The sequence below is a fragment of the Tursiops truncatus genome, chromosome 19 (genome assembly GCF_011762595.2).
Source record: "Tursiops truncatus isolate mTurTru1 chromosome 19, mTurTru1.mat.Y, whole genome shotgun sequence".
In the NCBI taxonomy this organism is placed as follows: domain Eukaryota; kingdom Metazoa; phylum Chordata; class Mammalia; order Artiodactyla; family Delphinidae; genus Tursiops; species Tursiops truncatus.
Window position 1 is genome coordinate 57,760,982 of NC_047052.1, and position 26,375 is coordinate 57,787,356.

The 26,375-nt window shown below is 42.3% G+C and overlaps 1 protein-coding gene across 1 annotated transcript in view; it reads left to right on the forward strand.

Moving 5' to 3' along the window:
- Positions 1 to 4,270: 4,270 nt before the first annotated feature.
- The window catches only part of LOC101323668 (uncharacterized), a 47,122-nt gene continuing 25,017 nt past the window's right edge, over positions 4,271 to 26,375 (forward strand). Inside the window, exon 1 of the mRNA XM_073796739.1 lies at positions 4,271 to 4,560. Within this exon, the coding sequence (XP_073652840.1) occupies positions 4,528 to 4,560 (33 nt within the window). The 5' untranslated portion in view covers positions 4,271 to 4,527. The remainder of the gene's footprint in view (positions 4,561 to 26,375) is intronic.

Consider the following 26,375-nt stretch of genomic DNA (forward strand, 5'->3'; position numbering starts at 1 on the left):
CCCTTTTCATTTACAAATAAGACATCAAAACAACAAAGACATATGTGGAATTTTACTCATTCTTAAATGAAGTGAGTAACATTTGCCATACAGAATAATTGTTTTTAATACAGGTAGGATATACCTGTATTAAGGTAGGATTTTTCCTCAAATTTTCTGTGTTGTGCAAAATATCATGACCACAAATCCCACACATATTTAAGATCAGTATGTATTATTAACATAATCTCCATCACTTAAGTCGAGGCATTCAGTAATACATTAAATGTAGTCCTGCTTTGTAGTATTTCCCAATTTCTGAAGTGTAAATTCTCCCACCACTCATTTGGAATGTGATCAGAGAAGGAACTGAAAAATTCTACTCAAGGTCCCCCAGGTTTTTTGATGGAAAACTAAACTTAGCATGTGCAGGAGGAGACTTTACAAGGCCAGGCAGACAATAGCTGCGGGGGCTGTGGGCTGGCTGGAGGCTCAGACGCCTCAGAGACATAATTCTGACTGGCCAGGGGGGAGGTATGTCCCTGAACACCCTGGGGTGTCAGTGGAAACCCTAGTTGGCCTCACCTTGTTAGTGACAAGGTATCAGAGCAGTCAAACTATCCTGAGTTTCCTCCTCTGACCCCACCGGTTATCTTGCAAGAGATTCTCACCCTCTGAACTCTCCAAAGTTCTTTTCATCTCTACCTTTCTGTAATTGTTGACTGTTTATTTCCAACTGTGTTTACCTTCTATGGGTCTCACCACATACTTGGATACTATTTCAGACACCTGCACCCCAGGACCACATTCTAGATGCAGGGCCACTGCCTACCTTCACGGTTTAGGCAGTACTGGGGCTGGGAGTGTGCAGGGCAGGGGTCTAGGGCACGCTTTCTCTGCTCTACACCTTAAGAAGGACCTGGTTACATCTTTTCCTCCAAGATGCACATGTATCAAGTCAGCGGGGACACCTGTGATCTGAGGTTGCATCTCTAAAGAGCGGGAGGAGGAGTACAGGTGTGGTGGTGATGGAGGACCACAGCAGGGAGAGCCATACCCACAATGCTGGGTGGGAAGGCTGGGACAGTGCAGGGACCAAAGGAGACATCTAATATTTGTCTGCCCCATGTGGAGACTCAGGAAGGACCCACTGGGCTTAATCCCTGCTTCTCCCTCTAGAAGCTAATCGCCTAAGGCAGTGTCCTGCCCAGAGTTCTGGTAGATCTGCCCCTGGAGTCCCCTGAGGGATGCAGCAGAGTTCATGGAGATCCACAGGCTCCCCACCCTGCCCAGGAGCACCCCAGCGTCCACCGCTCATGCATCTGGTAGGGACACTTAGCCGTCCATGTCCACAGCTTGGGCACACCTTGGTGACAGCATGCAAAAGTTGGGATTCTGACTCTGAGGTGGAAAAGCAGGACTCAGTCTTTGAGTCAAAAATCTCATATTTGGGGACTTCCCTGATGGTGTGGTGGTTAAGAATCCACCTGCCAATGCAGGGGACATGGGTTTGAGCCCTAGTCCGGGAAGATACCACAGCCGTGGAGCAATTAAGTCCGTTGAGAAACTAAGCTCTACTGAGCCTGCGCTCTAGAGCCTGCAAGCCACAACTACTGAGCCTGCATGCCACAACTACTGAAGCCTGCACGCCTAGAGCCCATACTCCACGAGAAGCCACCGCAATGAGAAGCCCGTGCACCACAACGAAGAGTAGCCCCTGCTCGCTGCAATTAGAGAAAGCCCGTATGCAGCAAAGAAGACTCAACGCAGCCGTAAATAAATAAATTTATTTAAAAATCTCATATTTGGTCTCTGGAGCCAACTAGGGACTCACACTCACACTTGATTGGATTATCCAAGATATATTGTTAGGGTAGAAATTAATGTCAGACAAGGAACCACAGAACCAGGAAGTTCAGAGAACACTAAGGAGGATAAATGCTAAAATTCTACTTGTGATATCATTTTCAAATTATAGAAAATCAAAGAAGTCAGGGCAGGGGGACGAGGGAGATCCCTTACCTATAGCAGAACAAAGATAAGAATTAAATTCATCTTCTTAGAAACTGTGCAGGCAAAAAGAGATTTAAGTGAAATAATTGAAGTATTGAAAAAGAAAAAAACCATCAACCTAGAGTTTTGTTCCTGGCAAAATTATCCTTTGATAGTGCAGGGTAAACAAAGCCTTTCTCAAATAAACAAAAATAGGGAATTTGTTGCCATTAAATCTGCAACATTAGTCCATTCTTGTTGTTATAATGAAATACCACAAACTGGGTAATTTATTTAAAAAATAAATAAACATTTATTTCTCACACTTTTGGAGGCTTGGGAAGTCCAAGATCAAGGTGACAGCATGGACGATTCTGTGGTGAGGTCCTGCTTCCTGGTTCATAGCTGACACCTCCTTGCTGTGTGCTCACATGGTAGCAGGAGCTAGGGATCTCTCTGTAGCCTCTTTTATAAAGGCACCATTCATGAGGATTCCACCTCCAGGAATTATTCCTGGTCCAGTAAGATCCCACATGCTGTGGAGCAACTAAGCCCGTGCACAGCAACGAAGACCCAACGCAGCCAAAAATAAATAAATAAGAATTTTAAAAAAGAAATAACAAATATGGTAAATATTAATCCAACTGCATCAATAATCACTTTGATGGGAATGGTCTAAATGCACTAATTAAAAGATTTTCAGGGTGGATTAAGAAGCAAGACCAGGGCTTCCCTGGTGGCACAGTGGTTGAGAGTCCGCCTGCGGATGCAAGGGACACGGGTTCATGCCCCGGTCCGGGAAGATCCCACATGCTGCGAAGCGGCTGGGCCCGTGAGCCATGGCCGCTGAGCCTGCGCGTCCGGAGCCTGTGCTCCGCAACGGGAGAGGCCATGGCAGTGAGACGCCTGTGACCGGCAAAAAAAAAAAAAAAAAAGCAAGACCAAACTATATGTTGTCTACAGAAACTATGTAATAATACATCTGTACTGTTTTCAGGTTCTACATTTGTGGTAATTTGTTTCAGGGGCAGTAAGAAATGAATACAGGGATAGGCATGTGAAGAAATGAAATAACTGAGAAAGTCAAAGTTAGAGCAAATTGGGGAGTGCTCACTTTGTGAAGGTTGTGTGTGTGTGAGGTGGTGGCATCAGTGTGGTTAAACTAAACTGTTTTATCTGTTGTGGCTTCATTGTTTAACAGTATTCATTAGCTATCATTGGGCAAAGGTATAATTTTATATTGGGGGAAAATGTTATTTGGTGATCCATTTAGCTAATTGGAAAATATTCAAGTCTTTGTGGTTTACTGAAACACACCCTTGACCTGATTATAAAGATTCTGTAAATGGAGGCATGGGAAGGACACAGCCTCAATACAGCTTATTGCATGAACTTATTCCCAATAAATATTTACAGTGTATGAAATTGTATAAATATGAAGTCATATTCCAAGAATAATATGAGAGTTGGGAGTTAAATAAGCTTTTACATCTCATCATTTTGGTATGCAAATGACTATAAGGTTGTACATTCTCAAGGAGTGGAAATCAATCTGAGGGTTTATGGAGATAAAATATAAAGCAGCTGCATAAAATGTCTGACTCTGTCAGGTAAACTAAAAGATCAAATTGAGTGGTTGTCAGAGCTGGGGAGGGTAGTGGAATGTGACTACCCTCAGAATATCCGTCTTCTTTCTTCCCAGTCATGGTTCTGTACGGACTGTTTTGCTCATAGCCAATCATAATACAACTAAATGCACACACACACTTCCAATGGTTAGCTTCAGGCTACATGCATTTGAATGACAAGTATATAATATATCCAGCTATGCACTGAATCATTTTATGTCTGAATGACTCTATAGTAAAATGGCCATTTAGAACAGTAGATCTGAGAGCATCTCAAATGATTTTTTTTTTCCACGTTGCGCGCCTTGCGGAATCTTAATATCCCGATCAGGGATCAAACCAGCGTCTCCTGCAGTGTTGGCGCTGAGTCCTAACCACTGGAGCACCAGGGAATTCCCTTAAATGATATTTTAATCCTTTGGCAGGTGAGATTCACGAAGTCTAAAATTATTTCTTTTTGCTGCAGTTAACGAGCAAAGCCCTGCCTTTCTTGAGGCCGGATGACCCCCTCACAGCATCCTTCCTGGATCCGCGTGTGACAGGTTCTGGTTGGTCAGGAATGAGAATACCCTTCGCTGCGGCCTCTAGGGCTCTAGGAACTATATTACCCAGAAGAAATTGCAGCAGGTTGAGCCAGTGATAGTTCAGGATAATGGCATTTCCGGGAAAATTCCTCGGCTCTGGGCGGGACTTCCGGCCTCGTCCTAGCGACGGTCATTTTAATTGTCCGGGTCTGTTTTGGCTCTGGGGCGCTGGGTCGGGACCAGGGTAACGAGGTGAGAAAACGTGACAGGAGGCGCTGTCCCCGCGGCACAGAGGCGGGTCTGAAGTTCGGGGACGCCGCCCGGGGTGCCCCGCGCAGGCCCAGGAGAGGGTCCGAAGTGCCCGCGTCCCGCCTGTCCCCGCCCCGCTGCCTCCACAGAGTCCGATGGCGGCGCCGGCGTTGAGGGACCCGCCTCAGGTAAACGCTCGTCCTCTGGGTCCTCACCGCCCTCACGCCATCAGACACTAAAGCCCCGAGTGCGGGGCGCCTTGCTCACGTGCCTGCAGGCAGGCCGCGGTGTCTAGGACGGTAAGGCGGTCGTCGTTGGGACTCTGTTTCCGACAGTGTGATGCCGCGTGGGAGAGCGTGCCAGGCGGAGGGAACGTCAGGTGCAAAGTCTTGGAGGTCGGACTGAGGCGGGAGGATTCGGGAAACCTAGGATGAGCCTTCCGCTTGCAGGGAACAGAGGGTGTGGTAGAGTGACGTCTGGTTCGGCAGAGAGGTTGTTCCTTTTTCTGAGGGACCTGGAGGCCACGGAGGGTAGTGGATAGAAGAGAGACATATTATGTGTTACGGTTTTAAAAGTTATCACGGACTTTCCTGGTGATCCAGTGGTTAAGACTGTGCACTTCCAATGCAGGGGCGTTGGTGTGATTCCTGGTCGGGGCACGAAGATCCCACATGCTGTGGGGCAAGGCCAAAACAAAAAAAGTAGGAACAGACTGGAATGTGGTTGATGAAGACGTTGAGGCAAAGAGAAGTAGAGCCTTTGTCCAAAGTCAGAGATCTGGTAAGAGTCAGCTCTAAGATTGAAACACAGACGTTAGTAAGTTAACCCCAGGTCCAGGTTCCAGGGCCAGGTGTGGATACAGGGGAGTCCTGCTCACATGGAGCCCAGCCATGGTTGCTTTCCTCTTCCCACAGGTTCCGAAGGTTGAAAAAGCACTTAGGGGGAGGGTGGGAGGGAGACACAAGAGGGAGGAGATACGGAGATATATGTATATGTATAGGTGATTGACTTTGTTATAAATCAGAAACTAACACCATTGTAAAGCAATTATACTCCAATAAAGATTTTTTTTAAAAAGCACTTAGGGATCCTACACAAGGCAGGAGAGGGTGTCCCAGTCCCTCACTGGTATTGACACCATCTGTAGGTTATCTGGGTATTTTGTCTTGAGACTCTTCCCTAGATACAGTCTCAGCTCTTGGATAGGGGGGCCCTGAGGATATCCCCAAGCCCTGGGTCCTGAGTGCAGGACAAGGATAACATACAGGAGTTCCCATTCCTGACAACCAGTATAAAGTTGTATGGAAGGTTTTCCCAGGAATAGATACCAGCATGTGCAAGTACTTGGAGGTGTGACTGAGCTGGAAACAGGGTACAGCAGGTCTTCATTCTTTTAGTTAAGAACAAAGAGCAAGGGCTTCCCTGGTGGCTCAGTGGTTAAGGATCCGCCTGCCAGTGCAGGGGACTTGGGTTCGAGCCCTGGTCTGGGAAGATCCCACATGCCCAACTAAGCCCATGTGACAAAACTACTGAGCCTGCACTCTACAGCCTGCGTGCCACAACTACTGAAGCCTGCGCGCCTAGAGCCCGTTCTCTGCAACAAGGGAAGCCACTGCAATGAGAAGCCCAGGCACCACAACGGAGAGTAGTCCCCACTCGCTGCAACAAGAGAAAGCCCAAGCCCAGCAACAAAGACCCAATGCAGCCAAAAATAAATAAATTTATTTTTTAAAAAAAGAACAAAGAGTAGAGGATCAATAATCAGGCCTGTGATCTGGCTAAGAGCTTCAACATCATTTATGGAGGTAATGAGAGGTTTGGATAAGAGGAAGTAAGTGGTATTAACCAGGTTTTAATAGGCTGCATCTGACTGGAGAGAAAAGACTGTGGAGTTAAGGAGGGCGTCAGGGAGCCCAGGAAGAGCCCAGGTCTGTAATCCAGACCAGTGGTGAAGCCCCAGAGTTTTGGCCATGAAGGTGGGAGACAAGTTTGGATTCTAGATACATTCATTCATTCATTCATTCATTCATTTATTTTTGGCTGTGTTGGGTCTTCATTGTTGCACGCGGGCTTTCTCTAGTTGTGGCAAGCAGGGGCTACTCTTCTTTGAGGTGCACTCTCATTGTGGTGGCTTCTCTTGTTGCAGAGAACGGGCTCTAGGGGCTTGGGCTTCGGTAGTTGCAGAATGCGAGCTCAGTAGTTGTGGTGCACGGGCTCAATTTACGTGGCTTGCGGGCTTTAGAGTGCAGATTCAGTATTTGTGGCATATGGGCCTAGTTGCTCTTCCCGGACCTGGGTTCAAATCCATGTCCCCTGTATTGGCAGGCGGATTCTTAACCACTGTGCCACCAGGGAAGCCCCTCTAGGTACATTTTTAAAGAAGAGCCAAGTAGATTTTTAGATGTTGTTAGGTAAGTTAGAGGTTAGAAATGACTCCAAGATTTTTAGTCCTAGCAGCTGAAGGGATGGATCCTTCATCAAATCGGATATGGCAGTTGTCAGTAGGTTTATGTTTCTTGGGAAAATCAGAAGTTTTGTTTTGGTCCTGATAGGGGTCTGAGATGTTTCAGAGAACAGTGAGTGGAGGCATCAAATGGGCAGCTGGACGCACATTTCTGAAATTTGGGGAGGGGATCAGGATGGAGATTTCCAAAAGTGGTAGCTATTGTAAGGACCAGAGTGAAGCTGTGGATGACATTTCGAAAGTGGAATGCAGGTTAGAGTGGTAATGCTATCAGTGGGTCAGAAGGACTAGGGTGCATGCCGAGGAGTGGTTCTCTTGCTTAGCACCTTGTTGAGGTTCCTGAGTATAACAAACACAGGTGAGAGACAGAATGGCTCTGGATGGTCTGGGAGAGAAGATGATCTGGCAGGTGGCCAAGGCTTCCATGGGATGAATGGTTGCAAAATACATGGTTTGGGATGCAGAGAAATAATTGAGACAATTTGACAGTGAGGCCAGGGCTCCTGCTAATTCACTACTGTCCAGATTCTCCAGAATCGTGTAGTGAGCCTTGTTGGGGTCTAGAGTGTTTTAGTCTTGCTGGTGGATAAGATTCAGGGTAAACGGGGTCATTTGTGAAAGTCGTTATGCCTGGCAGGGAGATTGTAAGGGCTGGCTTGTGAGGAAGTTTGAGTAGAGAGAGGAGGGTTGTGACTTGTTGAGGGGACAGGCAATCAGACAGTGCATCACAGAAGTAGAAGAATGTCATGGGTGTCTGTAATTCACATGTGGTTCTGAGTGGCTAATATTGAAGCAAGGATCAGAAGCAGGTGGAGAGCCCTTCAAAGCACCATGAGGGGCTTTCCCTGGTATTGGGATTCATCAGAGGTCTGGGATTGAATAGTTTTTGAGTGTCAAGCGGTCTCTGGAAGAAAACTATGGGCCAGGTATATGGTTAAGTCCAGGGAGATACCTGTATTGTAGAGCAGGAAGGTAAGCAGAACTGTGGGAGTGTAAACCTGGAGAATGATGATGTTAGAGAGTGAGAGTCTACAGAATAATATGCACATACACAGGTAATGTGAGCTTATGGCCCTACAGCCCTGGTATTGGGGACTTAATGGTGAAGCATGAGCCCAGGTTTGACCGTGTCTTGTACGTACAGTCTGGGAGACCTCAGGGGTATTGATTGGCAGGAGGGATGGAGCTCTGCTCGCCAGGCCCAGAGCTTATGTGGAAACTATATGTCCCCCTGTCTGTTAATGCTGAGGACTGAACAGTGATTAATGGGACCTGAGGAGAGAGTGAGCGGAGTGGCACCGGGTCCTGGTATCTCCTCTGTGGTGGGGAGCTTGGGAAGAGGATGATAGTAGGGTAGATGTGTGTGGTGATGGACTGTTGGTTCTCAGAGTGTTCATTCTTTCATCTGTCCCCATGTTGACAGGACAGTATGACCTTTGAGGACATTGCCCTGTACCTCTCGTGGGAGGAATGGAGGCTCCTTGATGAGGTTCAGGGCATTTGTACAACGATGTGATGCTGGAAAACTTTGCACTCATATCCTCACTGGGTAAGACTCTCACAGCCTTCCCAGTGACCTGGAGTGAGCTCTGTATTCTGGCTCAACCCCTTTTCTGCGGGGGTGCTCTGTCCTTGTGACACATGGACATCAGGCACTGCTTGTTTCCCCAGCTTTCTGGGTAGTTGCTGTGGTAGGTATGCCTGGGTTGTTCACACTCCATTCTTCTCTCCCCTGCAACCCCAATATTTGCTGTACCGGATCCTCACAGGGAAGAATTTGAGGTCTGTAGTCCTGCAGTGTGTTTAATGATCTGTACCATCTTGTAACTGAAGGTTTGTGCTTTTCAAGCAACAACTTTCCATGTCTCCCATCCCACAGCCCCTGGCCTTCTACTCTCTGTTTCTATGAGTTGAATGTTTTTTGTTTGTTTTAAACTCTACATATAAGTGATATCATACATTATTTGGCGTAGTATCCATCTGGTTCATCCATGTTGTCCCACATGGCAGGACTTCCTTTGTTTTTAAGGCTAAATAATATTCAAGGCGTGCATGTGTATGTGTGAGTATATCACACCTTATCCATTCCTACGTGGATGGACACTTAGGTTGTTTCCATGTCTTGTGTATTATTCATAATGTTGCTGCAAACATGAGAGTGCAGGTTATATTTTCCCCATTGGATTTCATTTCTTTTGGCTATATTCCAAGCAGTGGGATTGCTGGATTGTATGATAGTTCTGTTTTGAATTTTTGAGGAACTTCCATACTGTTTATTCATAACACCTCTACCAGATTATCTTGCCAACAAGTGTACAAGGGTTCTCTTATTTCTGTACCTTTACCAACATTTGTCTTCTTGATGATAATCATCCTAACAGTTATGTAGTAATATCTCATTGTGGTTTGGATTTACATTTCTGTGATGACTAGTGATGAAGAACAATTTTTCTTACACTTGTTAGCCATTTGTATATCATCTTTGGAATAACGTCTAATCAGATCCTCTGCCCATATTTTAATCAGATTATTCTTTTTCTATGAGTATGCTATGTGTTTAAAATATCATCCCTGGGGTCTTCCCTGGTGGCACAGTGGTTAAGAATCTGCCTGCCAATGCAAGGGACACGGGTTTGATCCCTGATCCGGGAAGATCCCACGTGCCACGAAGCAACTAAGCCCGTGCCCCACAACTACTGAGCCTGCACTCTAGAACCCACAAGCCACAACTACTGAGCCCACATGCCACAAGTACTGAATCCCACGTGCCTAGAGCCCGTGATTTGCAACAAGAGAAGCCATGACAATGAGAAGCCCCATGCACTGCAACTAGAGAAAGCCCACACACAGCAACAAAGACCCAACACAGCCCAAAAAATAAATACATTAAAAAAAAAAAAAAGATTGCTTTGGCTCTTTGAGGTCATTTGTGGCTCCATATGAACTTTAGGATTCATTCTCTATTTCTGTGAAAAATCTCATTGTAATTTTGATAAGAATTGCATTGAATCCGTATATTGCATTTGGTGGTGTGGACATTGTAACATTATTAATTCTTCCAATACAAGGATGTGGGATATCTTTTCATTTATTTGTGTCTGTTTTATCAGTGTCTTATAGTTTTCAGAGTCCAGAGCTTTTACTTCCTTGTTAAATTTATTCATATGTATTTTATTGTTTTTGATTTTGTAAATACGATTGATTTCTTAATTTATTATTCTGATATTTCATTGTTTACAAAAATGCAACTGATTTTTGTGTATTGATTTTGTATCCTGCAACTTTACTGAATTTGTTTAATAGTTGTAAGTTTTCGGGGGGAGTCTTTAGGATCCTCTACATATAAGATCATGCCTTCTGCAGTAGTTTTACTTTTTTTATGATTTTATTATTATTACTTTTTTCTCTTGACCAAGTGTTCTGGGTAGGCCTTCCAGAACAATATTGAATAGCAATGAGGACAGTGGGCATCTTTGTCTTGTTCCTGGTTTTAGAGGAAAAGCTTTTAGGTTTTAAATTCTGAGTATGATGTTAGCATGGGCTTATTGCTTATGGGTTTATCATATTGAATTATATTCCTTGTACACTTAATTTGTTTAGAATTTTTAATAGGAAAGTATGCTCAATTTTGTTAAGTGGTTTCTCTTCATTTATTGAGATGATCGTATGATTTTTATCCTTCATTCTCTTAATATGGTGTGTCATGTTTATTGATTTGCATATGAGGAACTATCCTTGTTTCCTGTGGATAAGCCACACTTGATGATAATGTAAGATTCTTGAATATGATGTTGAGTTTAGTTTGCTAGTTTTCTGTTGGGAATTTTTTCCTTCTATGTTCATCAAGGATGTTGGCCTGTAATTTTTTTTTTCTTATAGTTTCCATAACATGCTTTGGTATCAAGGTATATTTCTCGCCTTAGCCTGAGAAAATGAGTTTGGAAATGTTCTTTCAGCGTTTTGGAAGAGTTGAGGAAGGATTGACATTAATTCTTAAAATCACTGGAAGAAATCACCAGTGAATCTGTCTGGTCCTGTGCTTTTCTTTGTTGGGACAGTTTGTTATTATTAATTAATTAATTTTTAAAAATTGAAGTATAGTTTATTTACAGTATTCGTGTCAGAGTAAGACATAGTGATTCAGTATTTTTTTTTTTTTTTTTTTTTTTTTATTTTTTTAACATCTTTATTGGAGTATAATTGCTTTACAATGGTATGTTAGTTTCAGCTTCACAACAAAATGAATCAGTTATATATATACATATATTCCCATATCTCTTCCCGCTTGCGTCTCCCTCCCTCCCACCCTCCCTATCCCACCCCTCCAGGCGGTCACAAAGCACCGAGCTGATCTCCCTGTGCTATGCGGCTGCTTCCCACTAGCTATCTACCTTACGTTTGGTAGTGTATATATGTCCATGCCTCTTTATCGCTTTGTCACCGTTTACACTTCCCCCTCCCCATAGCCTCAAGTCCATTCTCTAGTAAGTCTGTGTCTTTATTCCTGTTTCACCCCTAGGTTTTTCATGACATTTTTTTTTTTTTAAATTCCATATATATGTGTTAGCATACGGTATTTGTCTCTCTCTTTCTGACTTACTTCACTCTGTATGACAGACTCTAGGTCTATCCACCTCATTACAAATAGCTCAATTTCGTCTCTTTTTATGGCTGAGTAATATTCCATTGTATATATGTGCCACATCTTCTTTATCCATTCATCCGATGATGGACACTTAGGTTGTTTCCATCTCTGGGCTATTGTAAATAGAGCTGCAATGAACATTTTGGTACATGACTCTTTTTGAATTATGGTTTTCTCAGAGTATATGCCCAGTAGTGGGATTGCTGGGTCATATGGTAGTTCTATTTGTAGCTTTTTAAGGAACCTCCATACTGTTCTCCACAGTGGCTGTATCAATTTACATTCCCACCAACAGTGTAAGAGGGTTCCCTTTTCTCCACACCCTCTCCAGCATTTATTGTTTCTAGATTTTTTGATGATGGCCATTCTGACTGGTGTGAGATGATATCTCATTGTAGTTTTGATTTGCATTTCTCTCATGATTAGTGATGTTGAGCATTCTTTCATGTGTTTGTTGGCACTCTGTATATCTTCTTTGGAGAAATGTCTATTTAGGTCTTCTGCCCATTTTTGGATTGGGTTGTTTGTTTTTTTGTTATTAAGCTGCATGAGCTGCTTATAAATTTTGGAGATCAATCCTTTGTCAGTTGCTTCATTTGCAAATATTTTCTCCCATTCTGAGGGTTGTCTTTTGGTATCTTGTCTTTCTGGTGGGCAGGTCCACGTCTGGTGGTGTGTTTTGGGGTGTCTGTAGACTTACTATGATTTTGGGCAGCCTCTCTGCTAATGGGCGGGGTTGTGTTCCTGTCTTGCTAGTTGTTTGGCATAGGATGTCCAGCACTGTAGCTTGCTGGTCGTTGAGTGAAGCTGGGTGCTGGCGTTGAGATGGAGATCTCTCGGAGATTTTTGTTTGATATTATGTGCAGCTGGGAGGCCTCTTGTGGACCAGTGTCCTGAAGTTGGCTCTCCCACCTCAGAGGCACAGCACTGAGTCCTGGCTGCAGCACCAAGAGCCTTTCATCCACAGGGCTCCTTAATTTGGGATGATTCGTTGTCTATTCAGGTATTCCACAGATGCAGGGTATATCAAGTTGATTGTGGAGCTTTAATCCGCTGCTTCTGAGGCTGCTGGGAGAGATTTCCCTTTCTCTTCTTTGTTCTGACAGTTCCCAGGGGCTCAGCTTTGGATTTGGCCCCGCCTGTGCGTGTAGGTCGCCGGAGGGCGTCTGTTATTTGCTCAGACAGGACGAGGTTAAAGGAGCCGCTGCTTCGGAGGCTCTGGCTCACCCAGGCCGGGGGGTAGGGAGGGTCACGGAGTGCGGGGCGGGCCTGCCGCGGCAGAGGCCGGCGTGATGCTGCAGCCTGAGGCGCGCCGTGCGCTCTCTCGGGGAGCCGTCCCTGGATCCCGGGACCCTGGCAGTGGCGGGCTGCACCGGCTCCCCGGAAGGGCGTGTGGCTAGTGACCTGTGTTCGCACACAGGCCTCCTGGCGGCGGCAGCAGCGGCCTTAGCGTCCCATGTCCGTCTCTGGGCTCCGCACTCTTAGCCGCGGCTCGCGCCCGTCCCTGGAGCTCTCTCAAGCAGCGTTCTTAATCCCCTCTCCTCGTGCACCAGGAAACAAAGAGGGACGTAAAAGTCTCTTGCCTCTTCGGCAGGTCCAGACCCCTCCCCGGACTCTCTCCCGGCCAGCCGCGGCGCACCAACGCCCTGCAGGCTGTGTTCACGCCGCCAACCTCAGTCCTCTCCCGGCGCTCCGACAAAAGCCGGAGCCTCAGCTCCCAGTCCCGGCCGCCCCGGCGGGCGAGCAGACAAGCCTCTCGGCTGGTGAGTGCCGGTCGGCCCGATCCTCTGCGCTGGAATCTGTCCGCTTTGCCCTCCGCACCCCTGTTGCTGTGCTCTCCTCCGCGGCTCCCAAGCTCCCCCACTCCGCCTCCCGAAGTCTCCACCCGCGAAGGGGCTTCCTAGTGTGTGGACACTTTTCCTCCTTCACAGCTCTCTCCCGCTGGTGCAGGACCCGTCCCTATCCTTTTGTCTCTGTTTAGTTTTTTTCTTTTGCCCTAACCAGGTACGTGGGGGGTTCCTTGCCTTTTGGGAGGTCTGAGGTCTTCTGCCAGCGTTCAGTAGGTGTTTTGTAGGAGTTGCTCCACGCGTAGATGTATTTCTGGTGTATCTGTGGAGAGGAAGGTGATCTCCGCGTCTTACTCTTCTGCCATCTTCCCGGAAGTTCTCAGTATTTTTATAAATTGGGGAATTCTATGATGGTCCAGTGGTTAGAACTCTGTGCTTCCCCTGCAGGGGAATGGGTTTGATCCCTGGTCTGCAAACTAAGATCACATGTGCTGTGCAGCACAACCAAAAAATTTTTTTTCATAAATTATACTCAATTTTAAGTTATTATAAAAAATTGGCTGTATTTCCCTGTGCTGTAAAATATATCCTTGTTGCTTAGCTTTTGGGGAGATTTTTAATTAATGATTCAGTTTCCTTAATTGTTACTGACCTACTCATATTTTTTCCTTCATGATTTAATGTTGGTAATTTGTTTCAAATAATTTATCCATTTCTTCTTGTTTATCCAGTTTGTTGGCATTTAATTGTTCATTGTTTATGATATTTGTGTATCTGTAGTATCAGTTGTACTAGCTGCTCCTTCATTTTTGATTTCATTTATTTGAATCTTCTCTTTTCTAATGTAGTGTAGCTAAAGTTTTGTCAATTTTGGTTCTTTTCAAAAACCAGTTCTTAGCTTTGTTGATGTTCCTATTCTTTTTAGTCTGTATTTTATTTCTTTCTGGTCTGATCTTTGTTATTTCCTTCCTTCTAGAATTGAGCTTAGTTGTTTTTTTCCTAGTTCCTTGTGGTGTAAAGTTAGGTTGTTTATTTGAGTCTTTTTCCTTAATGTAGGCATTTATTACTATCAGCTTTACTTTTAGAAATTCTTTTGCTACATCTCACGGCATGTTTTGATTCCATTTTACTTCATCTCAAGATAATTTTATTTTTCCTTCTGATTTTTTTTCTTGAACACATTTGTTGTTCAGGAATGTGTTATTTAATGTCCATATATTTTTGAACTTTCCAGTGTTCACAAATATATTATGTTATTGATTTTTAGTTTCCAACTCTTATGGCTGAATAAGAGTCTTGATATGATTTCAGTCTTCCTAAAGGTGTGAAGACTTGTTTTGTAACCTAACATATGATGTCTTTTAGAGAGTGTTCTGTGTCCACTTGAGAAGAATGTATTGTGCTGTAGTTGAATGGAATGTTCTGTGTATGTTAGGTTGAGGTGGTCTAAAGTTCCATTCAATATTTCGTCAATGTTTGAGCTAAAGTGTCATTAAATATTTCCTTATTGATTTTCTGTTTGGTTAATCTACCCATTCTCAAAAGATGGGTATTGGAGTCTGCTAACATTATTTCATTGTTGTCTTTTATATCTACCAGTTTCTTTTCTTTTTTTCTTAATACTTATTTATTTATTTACTTTTGGCTGTGCTGGGTCTTCGTTGCGGCACACAGGACCTTCGTTGTGGCACGTGGGATATTTTAGTTGCTGCATGTGGAATTCCTAGTTGCAGCATGTGGGCTCTTAGTTGAGGCGTGCATGCAGGATCTAGGTCCCCAACCAGGGGTGGAACCAAGGCCTCCTGCATTGGGAGTGTAGAGTCTTACCCAGTGGACCACCAGGGAATTGCACCTTCCAGTTTCTTAATATTTGCCTTACACTTTTAAGTGCTCTGCTGTTAGATTCATATTGTTTATGTTCTGTCCTCTTGATGAGTCAACACCTTTATCATTATTCAATGACTTTCTTTGTCTCTTGTGATAGGTTTTGAGTTAAAGTTTATTTTTCTGGCCTAAATGAAGGCTATTATAAGTATAAGCTACTGTTTTCTCGTTTCCATTTGTATTGAGTTTTTATTCAGTTCCTTCTCTTTCAGCCTATTTGTGTCCTTAAAGCTGAAGCAAGTCTCTTGAAGACTTTATCCTCAGCCACTGTGTGTCTTTTGAATGGAGAGAATTTTGTAAGGACTTTGTAATTGCCACATTGTTAATTTTTGTACAGCTGATTTGTAGTTCCTTTGTTCCTTTTTTTCTTTCTCACTTTCTTCCTTTGTGATTTGATGGTTTTCGGTAGTGGTATGCTTTGATTCCTTTCTTTTTATCTTTGTGTATCTACTGTAGGTTATTGCTTTGTGTTTACTGTCTGGTTTGCGTAAAATATAACAGTATTTTAAGCTGATAACAACTTAATGTCAGTTCTATACTAAAAGTTTCCTTTTAGAATCCTCCTACACTGTTGGTGGGAATGTAAGTTGGTATAGCCACTGTGGAAAATAGTATGGAAGTTCCTCAGAAAACTAAAACTAGAATTACCATTTGATCAAGCAATCCCACTCCTGGGCATATGTCCAGAAAAAATTATAATTCAAAAAGATACACACACCCAAATCTTCATAGCAGCACTATTCACAATAGCCAAGACATGGGAACAACCAAAATGTCCATCAACAGATGAATGGATAGAGAAGATGTGTGGTCCATATATAGAATGGAATACTACTCAGCCATAAAAAAGAATGAAATAGTGCCATTTGCAGCAACATGGATGCATCTAGAAATTATCATACTAAGTGAAATAAATCAGAAAGAGAAAGATAAATACCGTATGATATCACTTATATGTGGAATCTAGAATATGACACAGATGAGCCTATCTATGAAACAGCAACAGAATTACAGACATAGAGAAGAGACTAGTGGTTGCTAAGAGGGATGGTTTGGGGAAGGGATGGAGTGGGAGGTTAGTGGGTATAAGCTTTTATATATAGGATGGATAAAAAAGGTCTTATTGTATAGCACAGAGAATTATATTCAGTATCCTATGATAAAACAGAATGATAAAGAATATTTTTAAAAAAGAATGTATATATATGTATAACTGAATCACTTTTCTATACAACAGTAATTAACACAATGTTGTAAATCAACTATACTTCAATAAAGATAAAAAATAAAAGGGAAAAAAAGTCCCATTTTAGTATCTCACCCCTGTTGCATTTATATTTTTGATGTGACAGTTTATATGTTTTTATACTTGTAGTCATTAAAAGTAATTGTTGGCGTAGTAATTTTTAATACTTTTGTTTTTTATCCCTTATACTAGAATTAAGTGATTACCACACCACCATATTACAGTGTTAGCATATTCTGAATTTGAGTATATACTTAACCTTTACCACTGTGCTTCATATTTTCATATATTTTCCTGTTGCTAATTAGTGTCTTTTCCTTTCAGGTTGAAAAGCTCCATTTAGCATTTCTGGTAAGGCAGGTTGAATGGTGATGAACTCTCCCAGCTTTTGTTTATGTAGGAGAGTTTTTATCACTCCTTCATTTCTGAAGGACAACATTGCCAGATAAAGTATTCCTTAGTTGGCAGTTTTTTTCCTTCTGCATTTTGGATTTAATGTCCCACTCTCTCCTGGTCTGCATGGGTTCTGCTGAGAAATGTGCTTATAGCCTTACAGGGGTTCTCTTGTATGTGATAAGTTTCTTTTCTTTTGCTGCTTTCAAAATTCTTTGTCTTTGACTTTTCAGACTTTCATTTTACTGTCTCAGTGAAGATCTTGTTGGATTGAATCTGGATGGGGACCTATGTGCATCATGTACCTGCATATCCTCACCTCTCTCTCTTGATTTGGTTGATTGTTTCCACCATTTTTTATTTAAATCAGCTTTCTGCTCCTTTCTCCATTACTTCTCCTTCTGGCACTTCTACAATGTGAATATTATTTCCATTGATGGCATCCCATAATTTACATAGGCTTTCTTCAGTCTTTTATCCCTCTAGCTGGATGATTTGAAATCACCTGATTCAAGGTCATAGATTTTTCTCCTGCTTGATCAAGTTGGCTGGTCTCTGTTGTATTTTTCATTTCATTCATTGTGTTCTTCAGCTCCAAAATTTAATTCCTTTTTCTTTTTTTTCTTTTTTCTTTTTTTTTTTTTTGTATCTTGGAACTTCTTGTGTTTTTTTGTTTGTTTGTTTTGGCCACACCATATGGCATGTGGCATCTTAGTTCCTTGACCAGGGATGGAACCTGTGCCCCCTGCAGTGGGAGTGTGAAGCCCTAACCACTGGACTGCTAGGGAACTCCCATTCTTGGAACCTGTTGATTTGTTTGTGTATTTTTTTCCTACTTTGATTGAGTTACTGTTTGTGTTCTCCTGGAGCTGGCTGACCTTCCTTAAAACATTTATTTTGAAATCTTCATCCAGTTGTTTATAGATATGCATTTCTTTGGATTCACTTGCTGGAAACTTACACTCCTTTGGTGATGTCTTGTTTCCTTGATATTCCATGTTTCTTAGAGTCTTTTGTTCATGTTTATGCATTTGATGGATCAGTCACATCATCCGGATTTTCAGACTGGTTTTGGTAGGGAAAGACCTTAACTTGGGTTGGTTACAAGGTCACTGGCTAGGTGGGGTGTGGCAGTTTGGGCTGTCAGAAGGGACCAGCCATGTAATGGCTCTGCAGCTCTGTCAGCTCTAGGGACACCATAGATTGTAGGGATTCTCAATAGGCAAGGCTGCAAGGTGAACTCACAGGTACCTTGCCCTGGTGAACCTGGAGAGTGTGACATCAGTACTGTGTTCAGATCATACCAGGAATGTTTCTCATTTACCCAGTATTTTTTTGGTTGTAGCTCGCGACACAGCCCATGTCTACTTTCCCTTCTCCACTGTTAATCCTGTGCTGACTAGTCAGTTTTACTCCACTGTGATATCTACTCTGACTTCCAGCCCAGGGATAAGCCCCATGTCTCTGGACTTCAAATCTCAGCCATTTCTCTCATACCTCCTCCTCTCTTGCTCTGCAACTTAGGTCTGCATGTGCTATGAGGTGTCCACACATCCTTAAATTGGCCTTGAACAGAAGCTATTCTACTGCAGTTGGTTTCTTCTGGGTTTGGACATATGCTTTCTACACAGCGTCACATCACGAGCAGAATAGGTCCTGCAGGAATCCTCTGGCATATGAACAAGTTCTAGAATATGCCTACTTGGTGCTGTACACCTTGAACACTGTAGAGGTCACACTGCAGAGAAGTCTTATAGGAGAGAAGAATTTGCTCTAAAGGACTGCCTATATTCCTTGTGCTCATAAGGCCTTTTGCTTGTGTGAATTCTCTGATGTTCATGAAGGATGGAATTACAGGGAAAACATTTCCCACATTCACTGCACCCATAAGGCCTTTCTGCTGTGTGAACTCTCTGATGATTATTGATGTTGAAACCAGAGAAAAAAGACTTCCCACATTCACGGCGCTGATAAGGCCTAAGTCCAGTGTGAACTCTCTGATGTTCAGTAATCACAGGGCTCTTGGAAAAAGACTTCCCATACACACTACACTCATATGGCCTCAATCCTGTGTGAACTCTCTGATGATAAGAGAGGCCGGACCTAGATGGAAAAGATTTCCCACATTCACTGCACTCAGTATGAACTCCCTGATGATAACGAAGTTTCCTCCTACTGGTAAAAGATTTCCCACACTCTCTACACTTATAAGGCCTTTCTCCTGTGTGATCTCTCTAAAGATAATAGAGGCCAGGGTGAGAAGTATAAGATTTCCCACATTCACTGCATTCATAAGGCCTTTTTCCACTATGAACATTTCAGTGTTGAGTGAGGTAAGATTGATGACTAAAGGATTTCCAATGCTCACTGCACTCAGAAGGCCTTTCTCCTGTGTGAACTCTCCAGTGTACAATTAGGTAAAATTTTCATCTAAAAGATATCCCACATTGAGTACACTCATAACGCCTTTCTCCAGTGTGAAATGTCCGTTCTTGAACTATGATGGATCTACAGCTAGGAAACTGTGCACATTCACTGCACAGGTAATAATTTTCTCCAATGTGTCTTCTCCAGGGATAAATATGCACAAAGTTTTGGTTAAAGGATTTCCCACATTTGCTGCACTTGTACTGCCTTGTTTCAGTGTGAATTCTTCCATGCAGATTGAGGGTTGAGGTTCGCCTGAAAGATTTGCCAGACTCACCACACACGTGAAGCCTTTCTCCAGTATGCACTCTCTGGTGCACAACAAATGAGGATTTGTACCTGAATGTCTTCCCACATTCACTGCACACAGAACAGTGTCTTCCAGGGTGGACACCCTGGTCCTGAACAATTGCATGTTTCAGGCTGAAGGCTTTCTTGCATTCTCCCCAGCTGTAATGACTTCTCTGCTTTGTAAAGTTGCCTCACACTGGGCAATCATTTTTGGCTTCTCCCTGGTGTGAGTGGTCTGTTGCTGGAGATGTCCCAAGGTGGCCAGAAAGTCTTTCCCAACTTCCTCACAGGTAAAGGTCTTCCTTCACACATGGCATTTGCAGTTCTTCACAAACAAGGTCCTGACTGCAGCATTACTGAAGGATTTCTCTTCCATGTGCTGCTTCTGGTGTTTTTGGAGGTTTGCACTAAAACGAAATCGCTTCAAACATATTCTACACGGGAACACTTTCTGACTGTGTTGTGTTTCTTCATGCTCAGCCAAGTGAAAAATACTTCTCAAGACCAGACTACACGTCTCACTGGAGTGATTCTTCTGGGAAAACGAAGGTGCCTTAGGAGTCCTGGCCAGTGACATGCTTATAGAAATGCTTCGTTGAAAGGGTGCCTCTGCTCCACAGCAGCAACCTAAATGCAAATAAATGGTGGTAAAATGCATGCAAATAAACTTTATAAACTTTATGGAAAATTCCCCTCTGTCTCCAACCCCCACCCAGGTCTGTGGCTTGAATTTTGGAGGTCAGATCAGACCAAGTTATCACTACTCAAAGAAGGAGTGGGGCGAAATCGTTAAAAATCCTCACAGATCTGGAGCCAGTGGTGACTTTCAGGGAAACACTTATTCCTTAACACCATTATGCACCTTCATTATTCCTTCCCTCTAAGCTTGGCAATCTTTCATTCATTCTTTCTTTTATCAAATGAAATGTTTATTATTTCGAATGAGAGGTACCTTCTTTGCACTGATCCCAGTAATTTGCTGTAGACATAAAATTACTGATAAAGTGCATCCTGTTCCCCAGAACCAGTAAGAAAGAAGATGGAGGTGTTCAGTTCTATATTAATCACAGAAAGTTTACAGAGACTATTAAGAGTTCTCTGTAGTAACAGAACCGATGTATAGACAGGGAGAGAGAGAGACTTAATTTATTATTTATTTATCTATTTATCTTTTCTCAGGGATAACTGTGGTAAGAAAGAGACATTTTAAGGAAATGGCTCACAGAATTGTGGTGGATGGCAAGTCCAAAACCTGCAGGGAAGGCTGGCAGGCTGGAGACCCTGGGAATAGCAGATGTTGCAGTCTGAAGACAGCTTATATGCAGAGCTCCCTCTGTAAGTGTCTGTGTTCTAATCTCCTCCTATTATAGGGACACCAGTCATATTGGATTAAGGCCCACCCTAATGAACTCACAGTAACTGAATTACCTCTTTAAAGACCCTGTCTCCAAATACAGGCTTATTTGTAGGTCTTGAGGGTTAGGATTTAAACATATGAATTTGGTGGGGGGCATGGGAGGACACAACTCAGCCCATAATACTTCATACTCTGGCATAACTGAATTCACGTCCTTCTCACATAAAAAATACATTGACTGCAACCCACTTGCCTGCAAAGTCTTAACCCCTTGGATCAGGCATCACATGCCCATCATATCTTCAACAAATAATCATCCAGCCACAACCTTGATGTTCTCTCAGGAGCAGCCTTCCCCAGTTTTTAGAAGAGAGATAGGTTTAGAATTCCCCTAGTCTTCAAGTTCCTGGTCCTTTTTGCTTAACAATTCCTGCTTCAGTTTCTCTCTCTCCTCTTGCATTTACTGTGAACAGCAAGGAGAAACCAGGCCATGCCTTCAAGAGCTCGCTTAAAAATCTCATGTCAGTATCCAGGTTCATCACTAACAGGTTCTACTTTCCACAAAACATGAAAATGCAGTTTGGCCAAGTTCTTTGTCACTATAACAATGATTGCCTTTCTTCCCATTTCAAATAACATGTTCCCACATTTCCGTTTCAGGCCTCATCAAAAGCAGCTTTAATATTTATATTTCTACCACTCTTTTGTTTATGATGATGTATGTATATCTGTAAGATGATAGGAACTTTTTCTACAGCTCTCCTTTTTTTCTCTCTGAGCCCTCTTCAGAATCACCTTTAACTTTCATGTTTCAATCAGCAGTCTCTTCAGGGCAGTCTAGGCCTTTTCTAACTTGTTCTTCAAAACTCCTTTAGCTCCGCTCATTACCCAGTTCTAAAGTCACTTGAATACGTGTAGGTATTTGTCATAGTAGCACCTCTCTTCCTGGTTCCTAAGTCTGGACTACTCGGTGTTCTTCAGAGAAACAGAATCAGTAGGGTGTGTGTGTGTGTGTGTGTGTGTGTGTGTGTGTGTGTGTGTGTACACAGTGTGGAGGCACAATTCCTTCTATCCTTGTGTGTACCCTTATCATCTTACAATATATTGTATATTTTATTTATTATTCTGTCTGATGTATATCTTTTTTGTTGCTAGTATTGGCTTAATAGAGGCAGGTCCTTTACCAGATATTTTTCTTTCTGATACCTCTTATAGACACGAATAATGTTTGACACACATCAGATGCTTAACACATGCCTATTGAAGCAGTGAATAAAAGTATACCCATTTTGTTCATGTTCCTTTTTAAGATTCTGTAAGTTCTTCCTACTTCTCTCTTTTCTTCTTCTTCCAGGCTGCAGTAGTGCTCAGAAGTCAGAAATGAAAAATAATAATATTTTCTAGGTAAAACACTTGGGTTGGTGAGAAACACAGCCCATGAAGCCCATCCTTTGTCTTAGCTGTTTTCTGTCACTTTTTAGACTGTGTCTTGCCTATCAATTTTACCTGATCTTTTCCAGCCATTTCAGATATGTTATGGCCTGGGTTCCTGGCTTCTTCCCTTCCTCAATAAATTACTTAATCACTGCTAATAGTTCTCAATAATTTGATCATTTTAAAATGTTTCTCTAAGATCATCTCAAGTCCCCATGCTCACACTGCCACTGCATTTATGTGTGAAATAAAAATTCCTTCCCAGCAAGTACATGACCTGATATTGTCCCAGACTTTTATCTACTGGGTAAAATGACCCCTGTGTACATGTGCAAAGATAGGAATTTGGAAAATTTTGGCTTACAGTGGTATTTATGCCATGACATTGAATGAGATCACTAATGTGTGCAGATTGTGAGGAGAGATGACTATTGATTAAACTCTCAGGAATTCCATTACTAAGTGGATGAGAGAAAATGAAGAATCTGCAAATTTAAGTTAAAAATGCAAAAATTATCAATGGTGTCTAAAGCTACTGAGAGGATGTTTAACCAAAATCTTACCTATCACTGTTATGTTTAGGAGTTTGCTCATGACATTGGTTTTATGAGGATAAACCTGCACGTAGAATGAGTGAAGAATTACCTAAGAGTTGAGATAATAGAATAAGAGAGGGAAAATGCTCTAAAAAAGTGGAGTTGTAGGGACTTCCCTAGTGGTGCAGTGGTTTAGAATCCGCCTGCCAATGCAGGGAACACGGGTTCAATCCCTGGTCCAGGAAGATCCCAGGTGCTGCGGAGTAAGTAATCCCATGTGCCACAAATACTGAGCCTGTAATCTAGACCTTGCGAGCCACAACTACTGAGCCCACACGCTGCAACTACTGAAGGCCGCACACTCTAGGGCCCACGTGCCAAAACTACTGAACCTGCCTGCCTAGAGCCCACGCTCCAAAACAAGAGAAACCACAGCAATGAGAAGCCGGTGCACCGCAATGAAGAGCAGACCCCACTCGCCACAAGTAGAGAGAAAGCCTGTGTGCAGCAACGAAGACCTAACGCAGCCAAAAAATAAATTTAAAAAAAACAGTGGAGTTGCAAAGGGTGTAAGAAATGGTAGAATCAGAAAATGTACTGGATGAAAGAGTGACGTGTAATTGTTTCAAGGTGTCCAATATTTATCAAGTTATTTTTAAGAGATTCAAAGAGACTGAAGCGCATTGATGGGCTTATCTTACAAGAGATTTGATAAAACAGCTTGTCTTGGCCAAGAGCTTCTCCTTAGGGTGTCTCCGTAAAGGGTCTTTGAAGACAGTGGCAGTTTTGGAAGGAAATATTTTCTAGATGATATTGGATATAAACTTGTCCTTTGTCTTCACAGAGTGGGCAGGAGGAGTTGTCTTAGCCATTAAGCTTTGCTCCAGTATTTCAAGGTGGGTGGAATTCAGAGTGACATCCCCCAAGTGCATTGGATTCTGCTCTTTCCTCTGCTGGATACTGTAGCACCTGATAAATACCTTTAGTTGCTGTGAGTAAACTGGACCAAGAAAGAGGAAAAACAACTACAGAAATAATTCATAGATACTGTTTTTCAGTCATTTCAGAAAGGTGTATTGCCTCACTACATGCATTCATGTTGTTCTTCATTGACCTGATGTGTTACGGGCTCCTGGTCTACCAGTGGCTCCATGGGTCTTTTCCCACACAGACACAAGCAGAGAATCCAATGCGTTCACAGCAGCAGCCCCTCCCCTAGACTTTCCCATGAGACCAAAGCACCATTCTTATCGTGCTGAGGAAAAAACTGCGTTCACCATTCTCATTCTGGTGAATATGTTGTCTGCTTTTACCCTCTCTTTTTATTTTATCTTTTTGGATAACTCCGATTATGAACCCACATCATGGTCTAATGAACGCCTCTGCAAAGGTATTTTCAGGTTTCCCGACATTCATCCCTTAGTGCTTTTTGGCAGTGACACTCAGCTCTCTCAGTTTAGCTTTCCTGTTGGGCAAGGAAAACAAATATTCTGAGTGTAGCTCCTGGGCTATAAGTTCTCTCTAGAATACCCCGCCATGTATTTAATCAACTTTATATATTTGTAGGCTCATGTTTTATGTCATTTCATCTTCCAGAAGATTTTGACTCAAAATTGATAACAGTGATAATAGCTCTGCTTTGTATTACATGTAGAGTATAAAAACACGAAAGCTACTCATAGTTATTCAAAAATAATTTTCTAAAAGTATATAATGTTATTCACTACAGGTTCAGGGAATTTTATGATAATATAGAGAATGTTCAAGATTTAGGAGTGTAGGTTATAACAGCACTTTAATTTAAACGTTAAACTTTATGTTGACACTTAAAAGATTTATTTGAATTTACAAAGCATAGTGGGGAAAATAGATGTTTCATTTGGAGAGCAAAAGACCTGGGAATACTCTTGAGCTGTAAAGTCACATATGGAATTCAAAGACTGAAGGAAGATCGATGTGTTTGTGGTATAGTGTGCGATGGGAAGAGTGATGAGAAAACAAGCAGAGGAAGCAGGTGAAGGCTTTTTTTGCCAGGTATCAGAGGATATCTCAGTGATGAGAATGATCCGAAGTTTTTGTAGGGAAGATGATGAGTTTGTGGGGGATTAGTCAGGTGGGATAATAATCAGTGTTGTATATGATAACAAGTGTAAGTATTTGATTCAAATAAATTTACTTTATTAAACTCTACATTTTAGCATCATTTAATATTTGTTTTAATTGAAAACTTTGTGTTTGTTTGAAGTAGTTCTTAGCAGTGATGCATTTACAGTATTTAATAGGAATATTTTGGAAATTACGTTTTTATGAAAGTGAATTTTAGAAATTGTGATCTATTGGCAATTGGAGGATACTTTTAAAAGTTGAATGCTCTTTTCCTCTTTATTACCCAACTGTAGTAAGTTATTTGCCTTTTATTACCACTAACATTTATTAACATAATACCTGTCAAATGTTGAAGCACTAACTCACAAAGGGCCTGTATTTGGACATAGGGCATTTATAGAGGTAAATAAGGATAAGTGAGATTATAAGAGTGTGGCTGTATTCCATTAAGACTTGTTTCCTTCCATTGACAAAAACTCAATTAACAATCAAGAAGAAAAAAGTTAACTTTATTCAATTAAACAGGTTTGTAACCCGGGAGACAGAGTCTCAGAATGTCTGAGATCTGTTCGGCCTGTTAGAAGTTGAAGGCACAACGATATACATTTATGAGACAGGATCATACAACAAAATGACATGCTGACATTTTACACAAAGTTCATAGGCCAAGTAAGCATGTACAAAGCAGTCAGTGAGTCACCATAACCCCCAATAGAGTTGGGAAACAATGCTAATCTTTTAAGAAGTTACATTGCTAGCATCAGAAGAAAGGGGAAAAAAATTGATCTTTGCAGTCAAGAAAGCATTCCCATCTTTGAGGAAGACTAGTTAGTGTGTAATGCAGAAGCACACTGCACATTAAGGAGGTAGAGGGGCCAAAGCAGAAAATTTTATGTTTAAATTTTCTTGTCCTGCCTTGAAATATAAATATCATTGCACCACTCATAAGATGAGGGATAGACACCAGGAGTATGCACACGGGGAGAAAAGGCTATGTGAGGACAGAGCAAGAAGTTGGCTACCCAAAAGCCAAAACAGAGGCCTCAGGAAAAACTATACCTTTTGACACCTTCCTGTTAGACTTTCAGCATCCAGAACTGCAAGAAAATTAATTTCTGTTATTTAAGCCACCCAGTCTATACTCTTACTAAACCAGTTTCATTTGCCCGATGCACAGCAAGCCAAACGTTGAGACGCTGAGGTTTGCAGCAGAGAAACTGTTTATTCATAAGGCAGCCAAGCGAGCAGAAGCAAAGACAAATCTCAGATTCACCTCCCCAAAGGGGAGAGGCTAGGAATGTTTATGGGATAAAGCTGGGTGGGGGGTGGGGGTAGGGGGATGGGAATTGAAGATAAGAAAAGGTGATTGTTGTTCTGCACAGGTAAAAGTAAGCTACAGATTTTTTCATGAGACACCTGTTCAGAAAACGGCA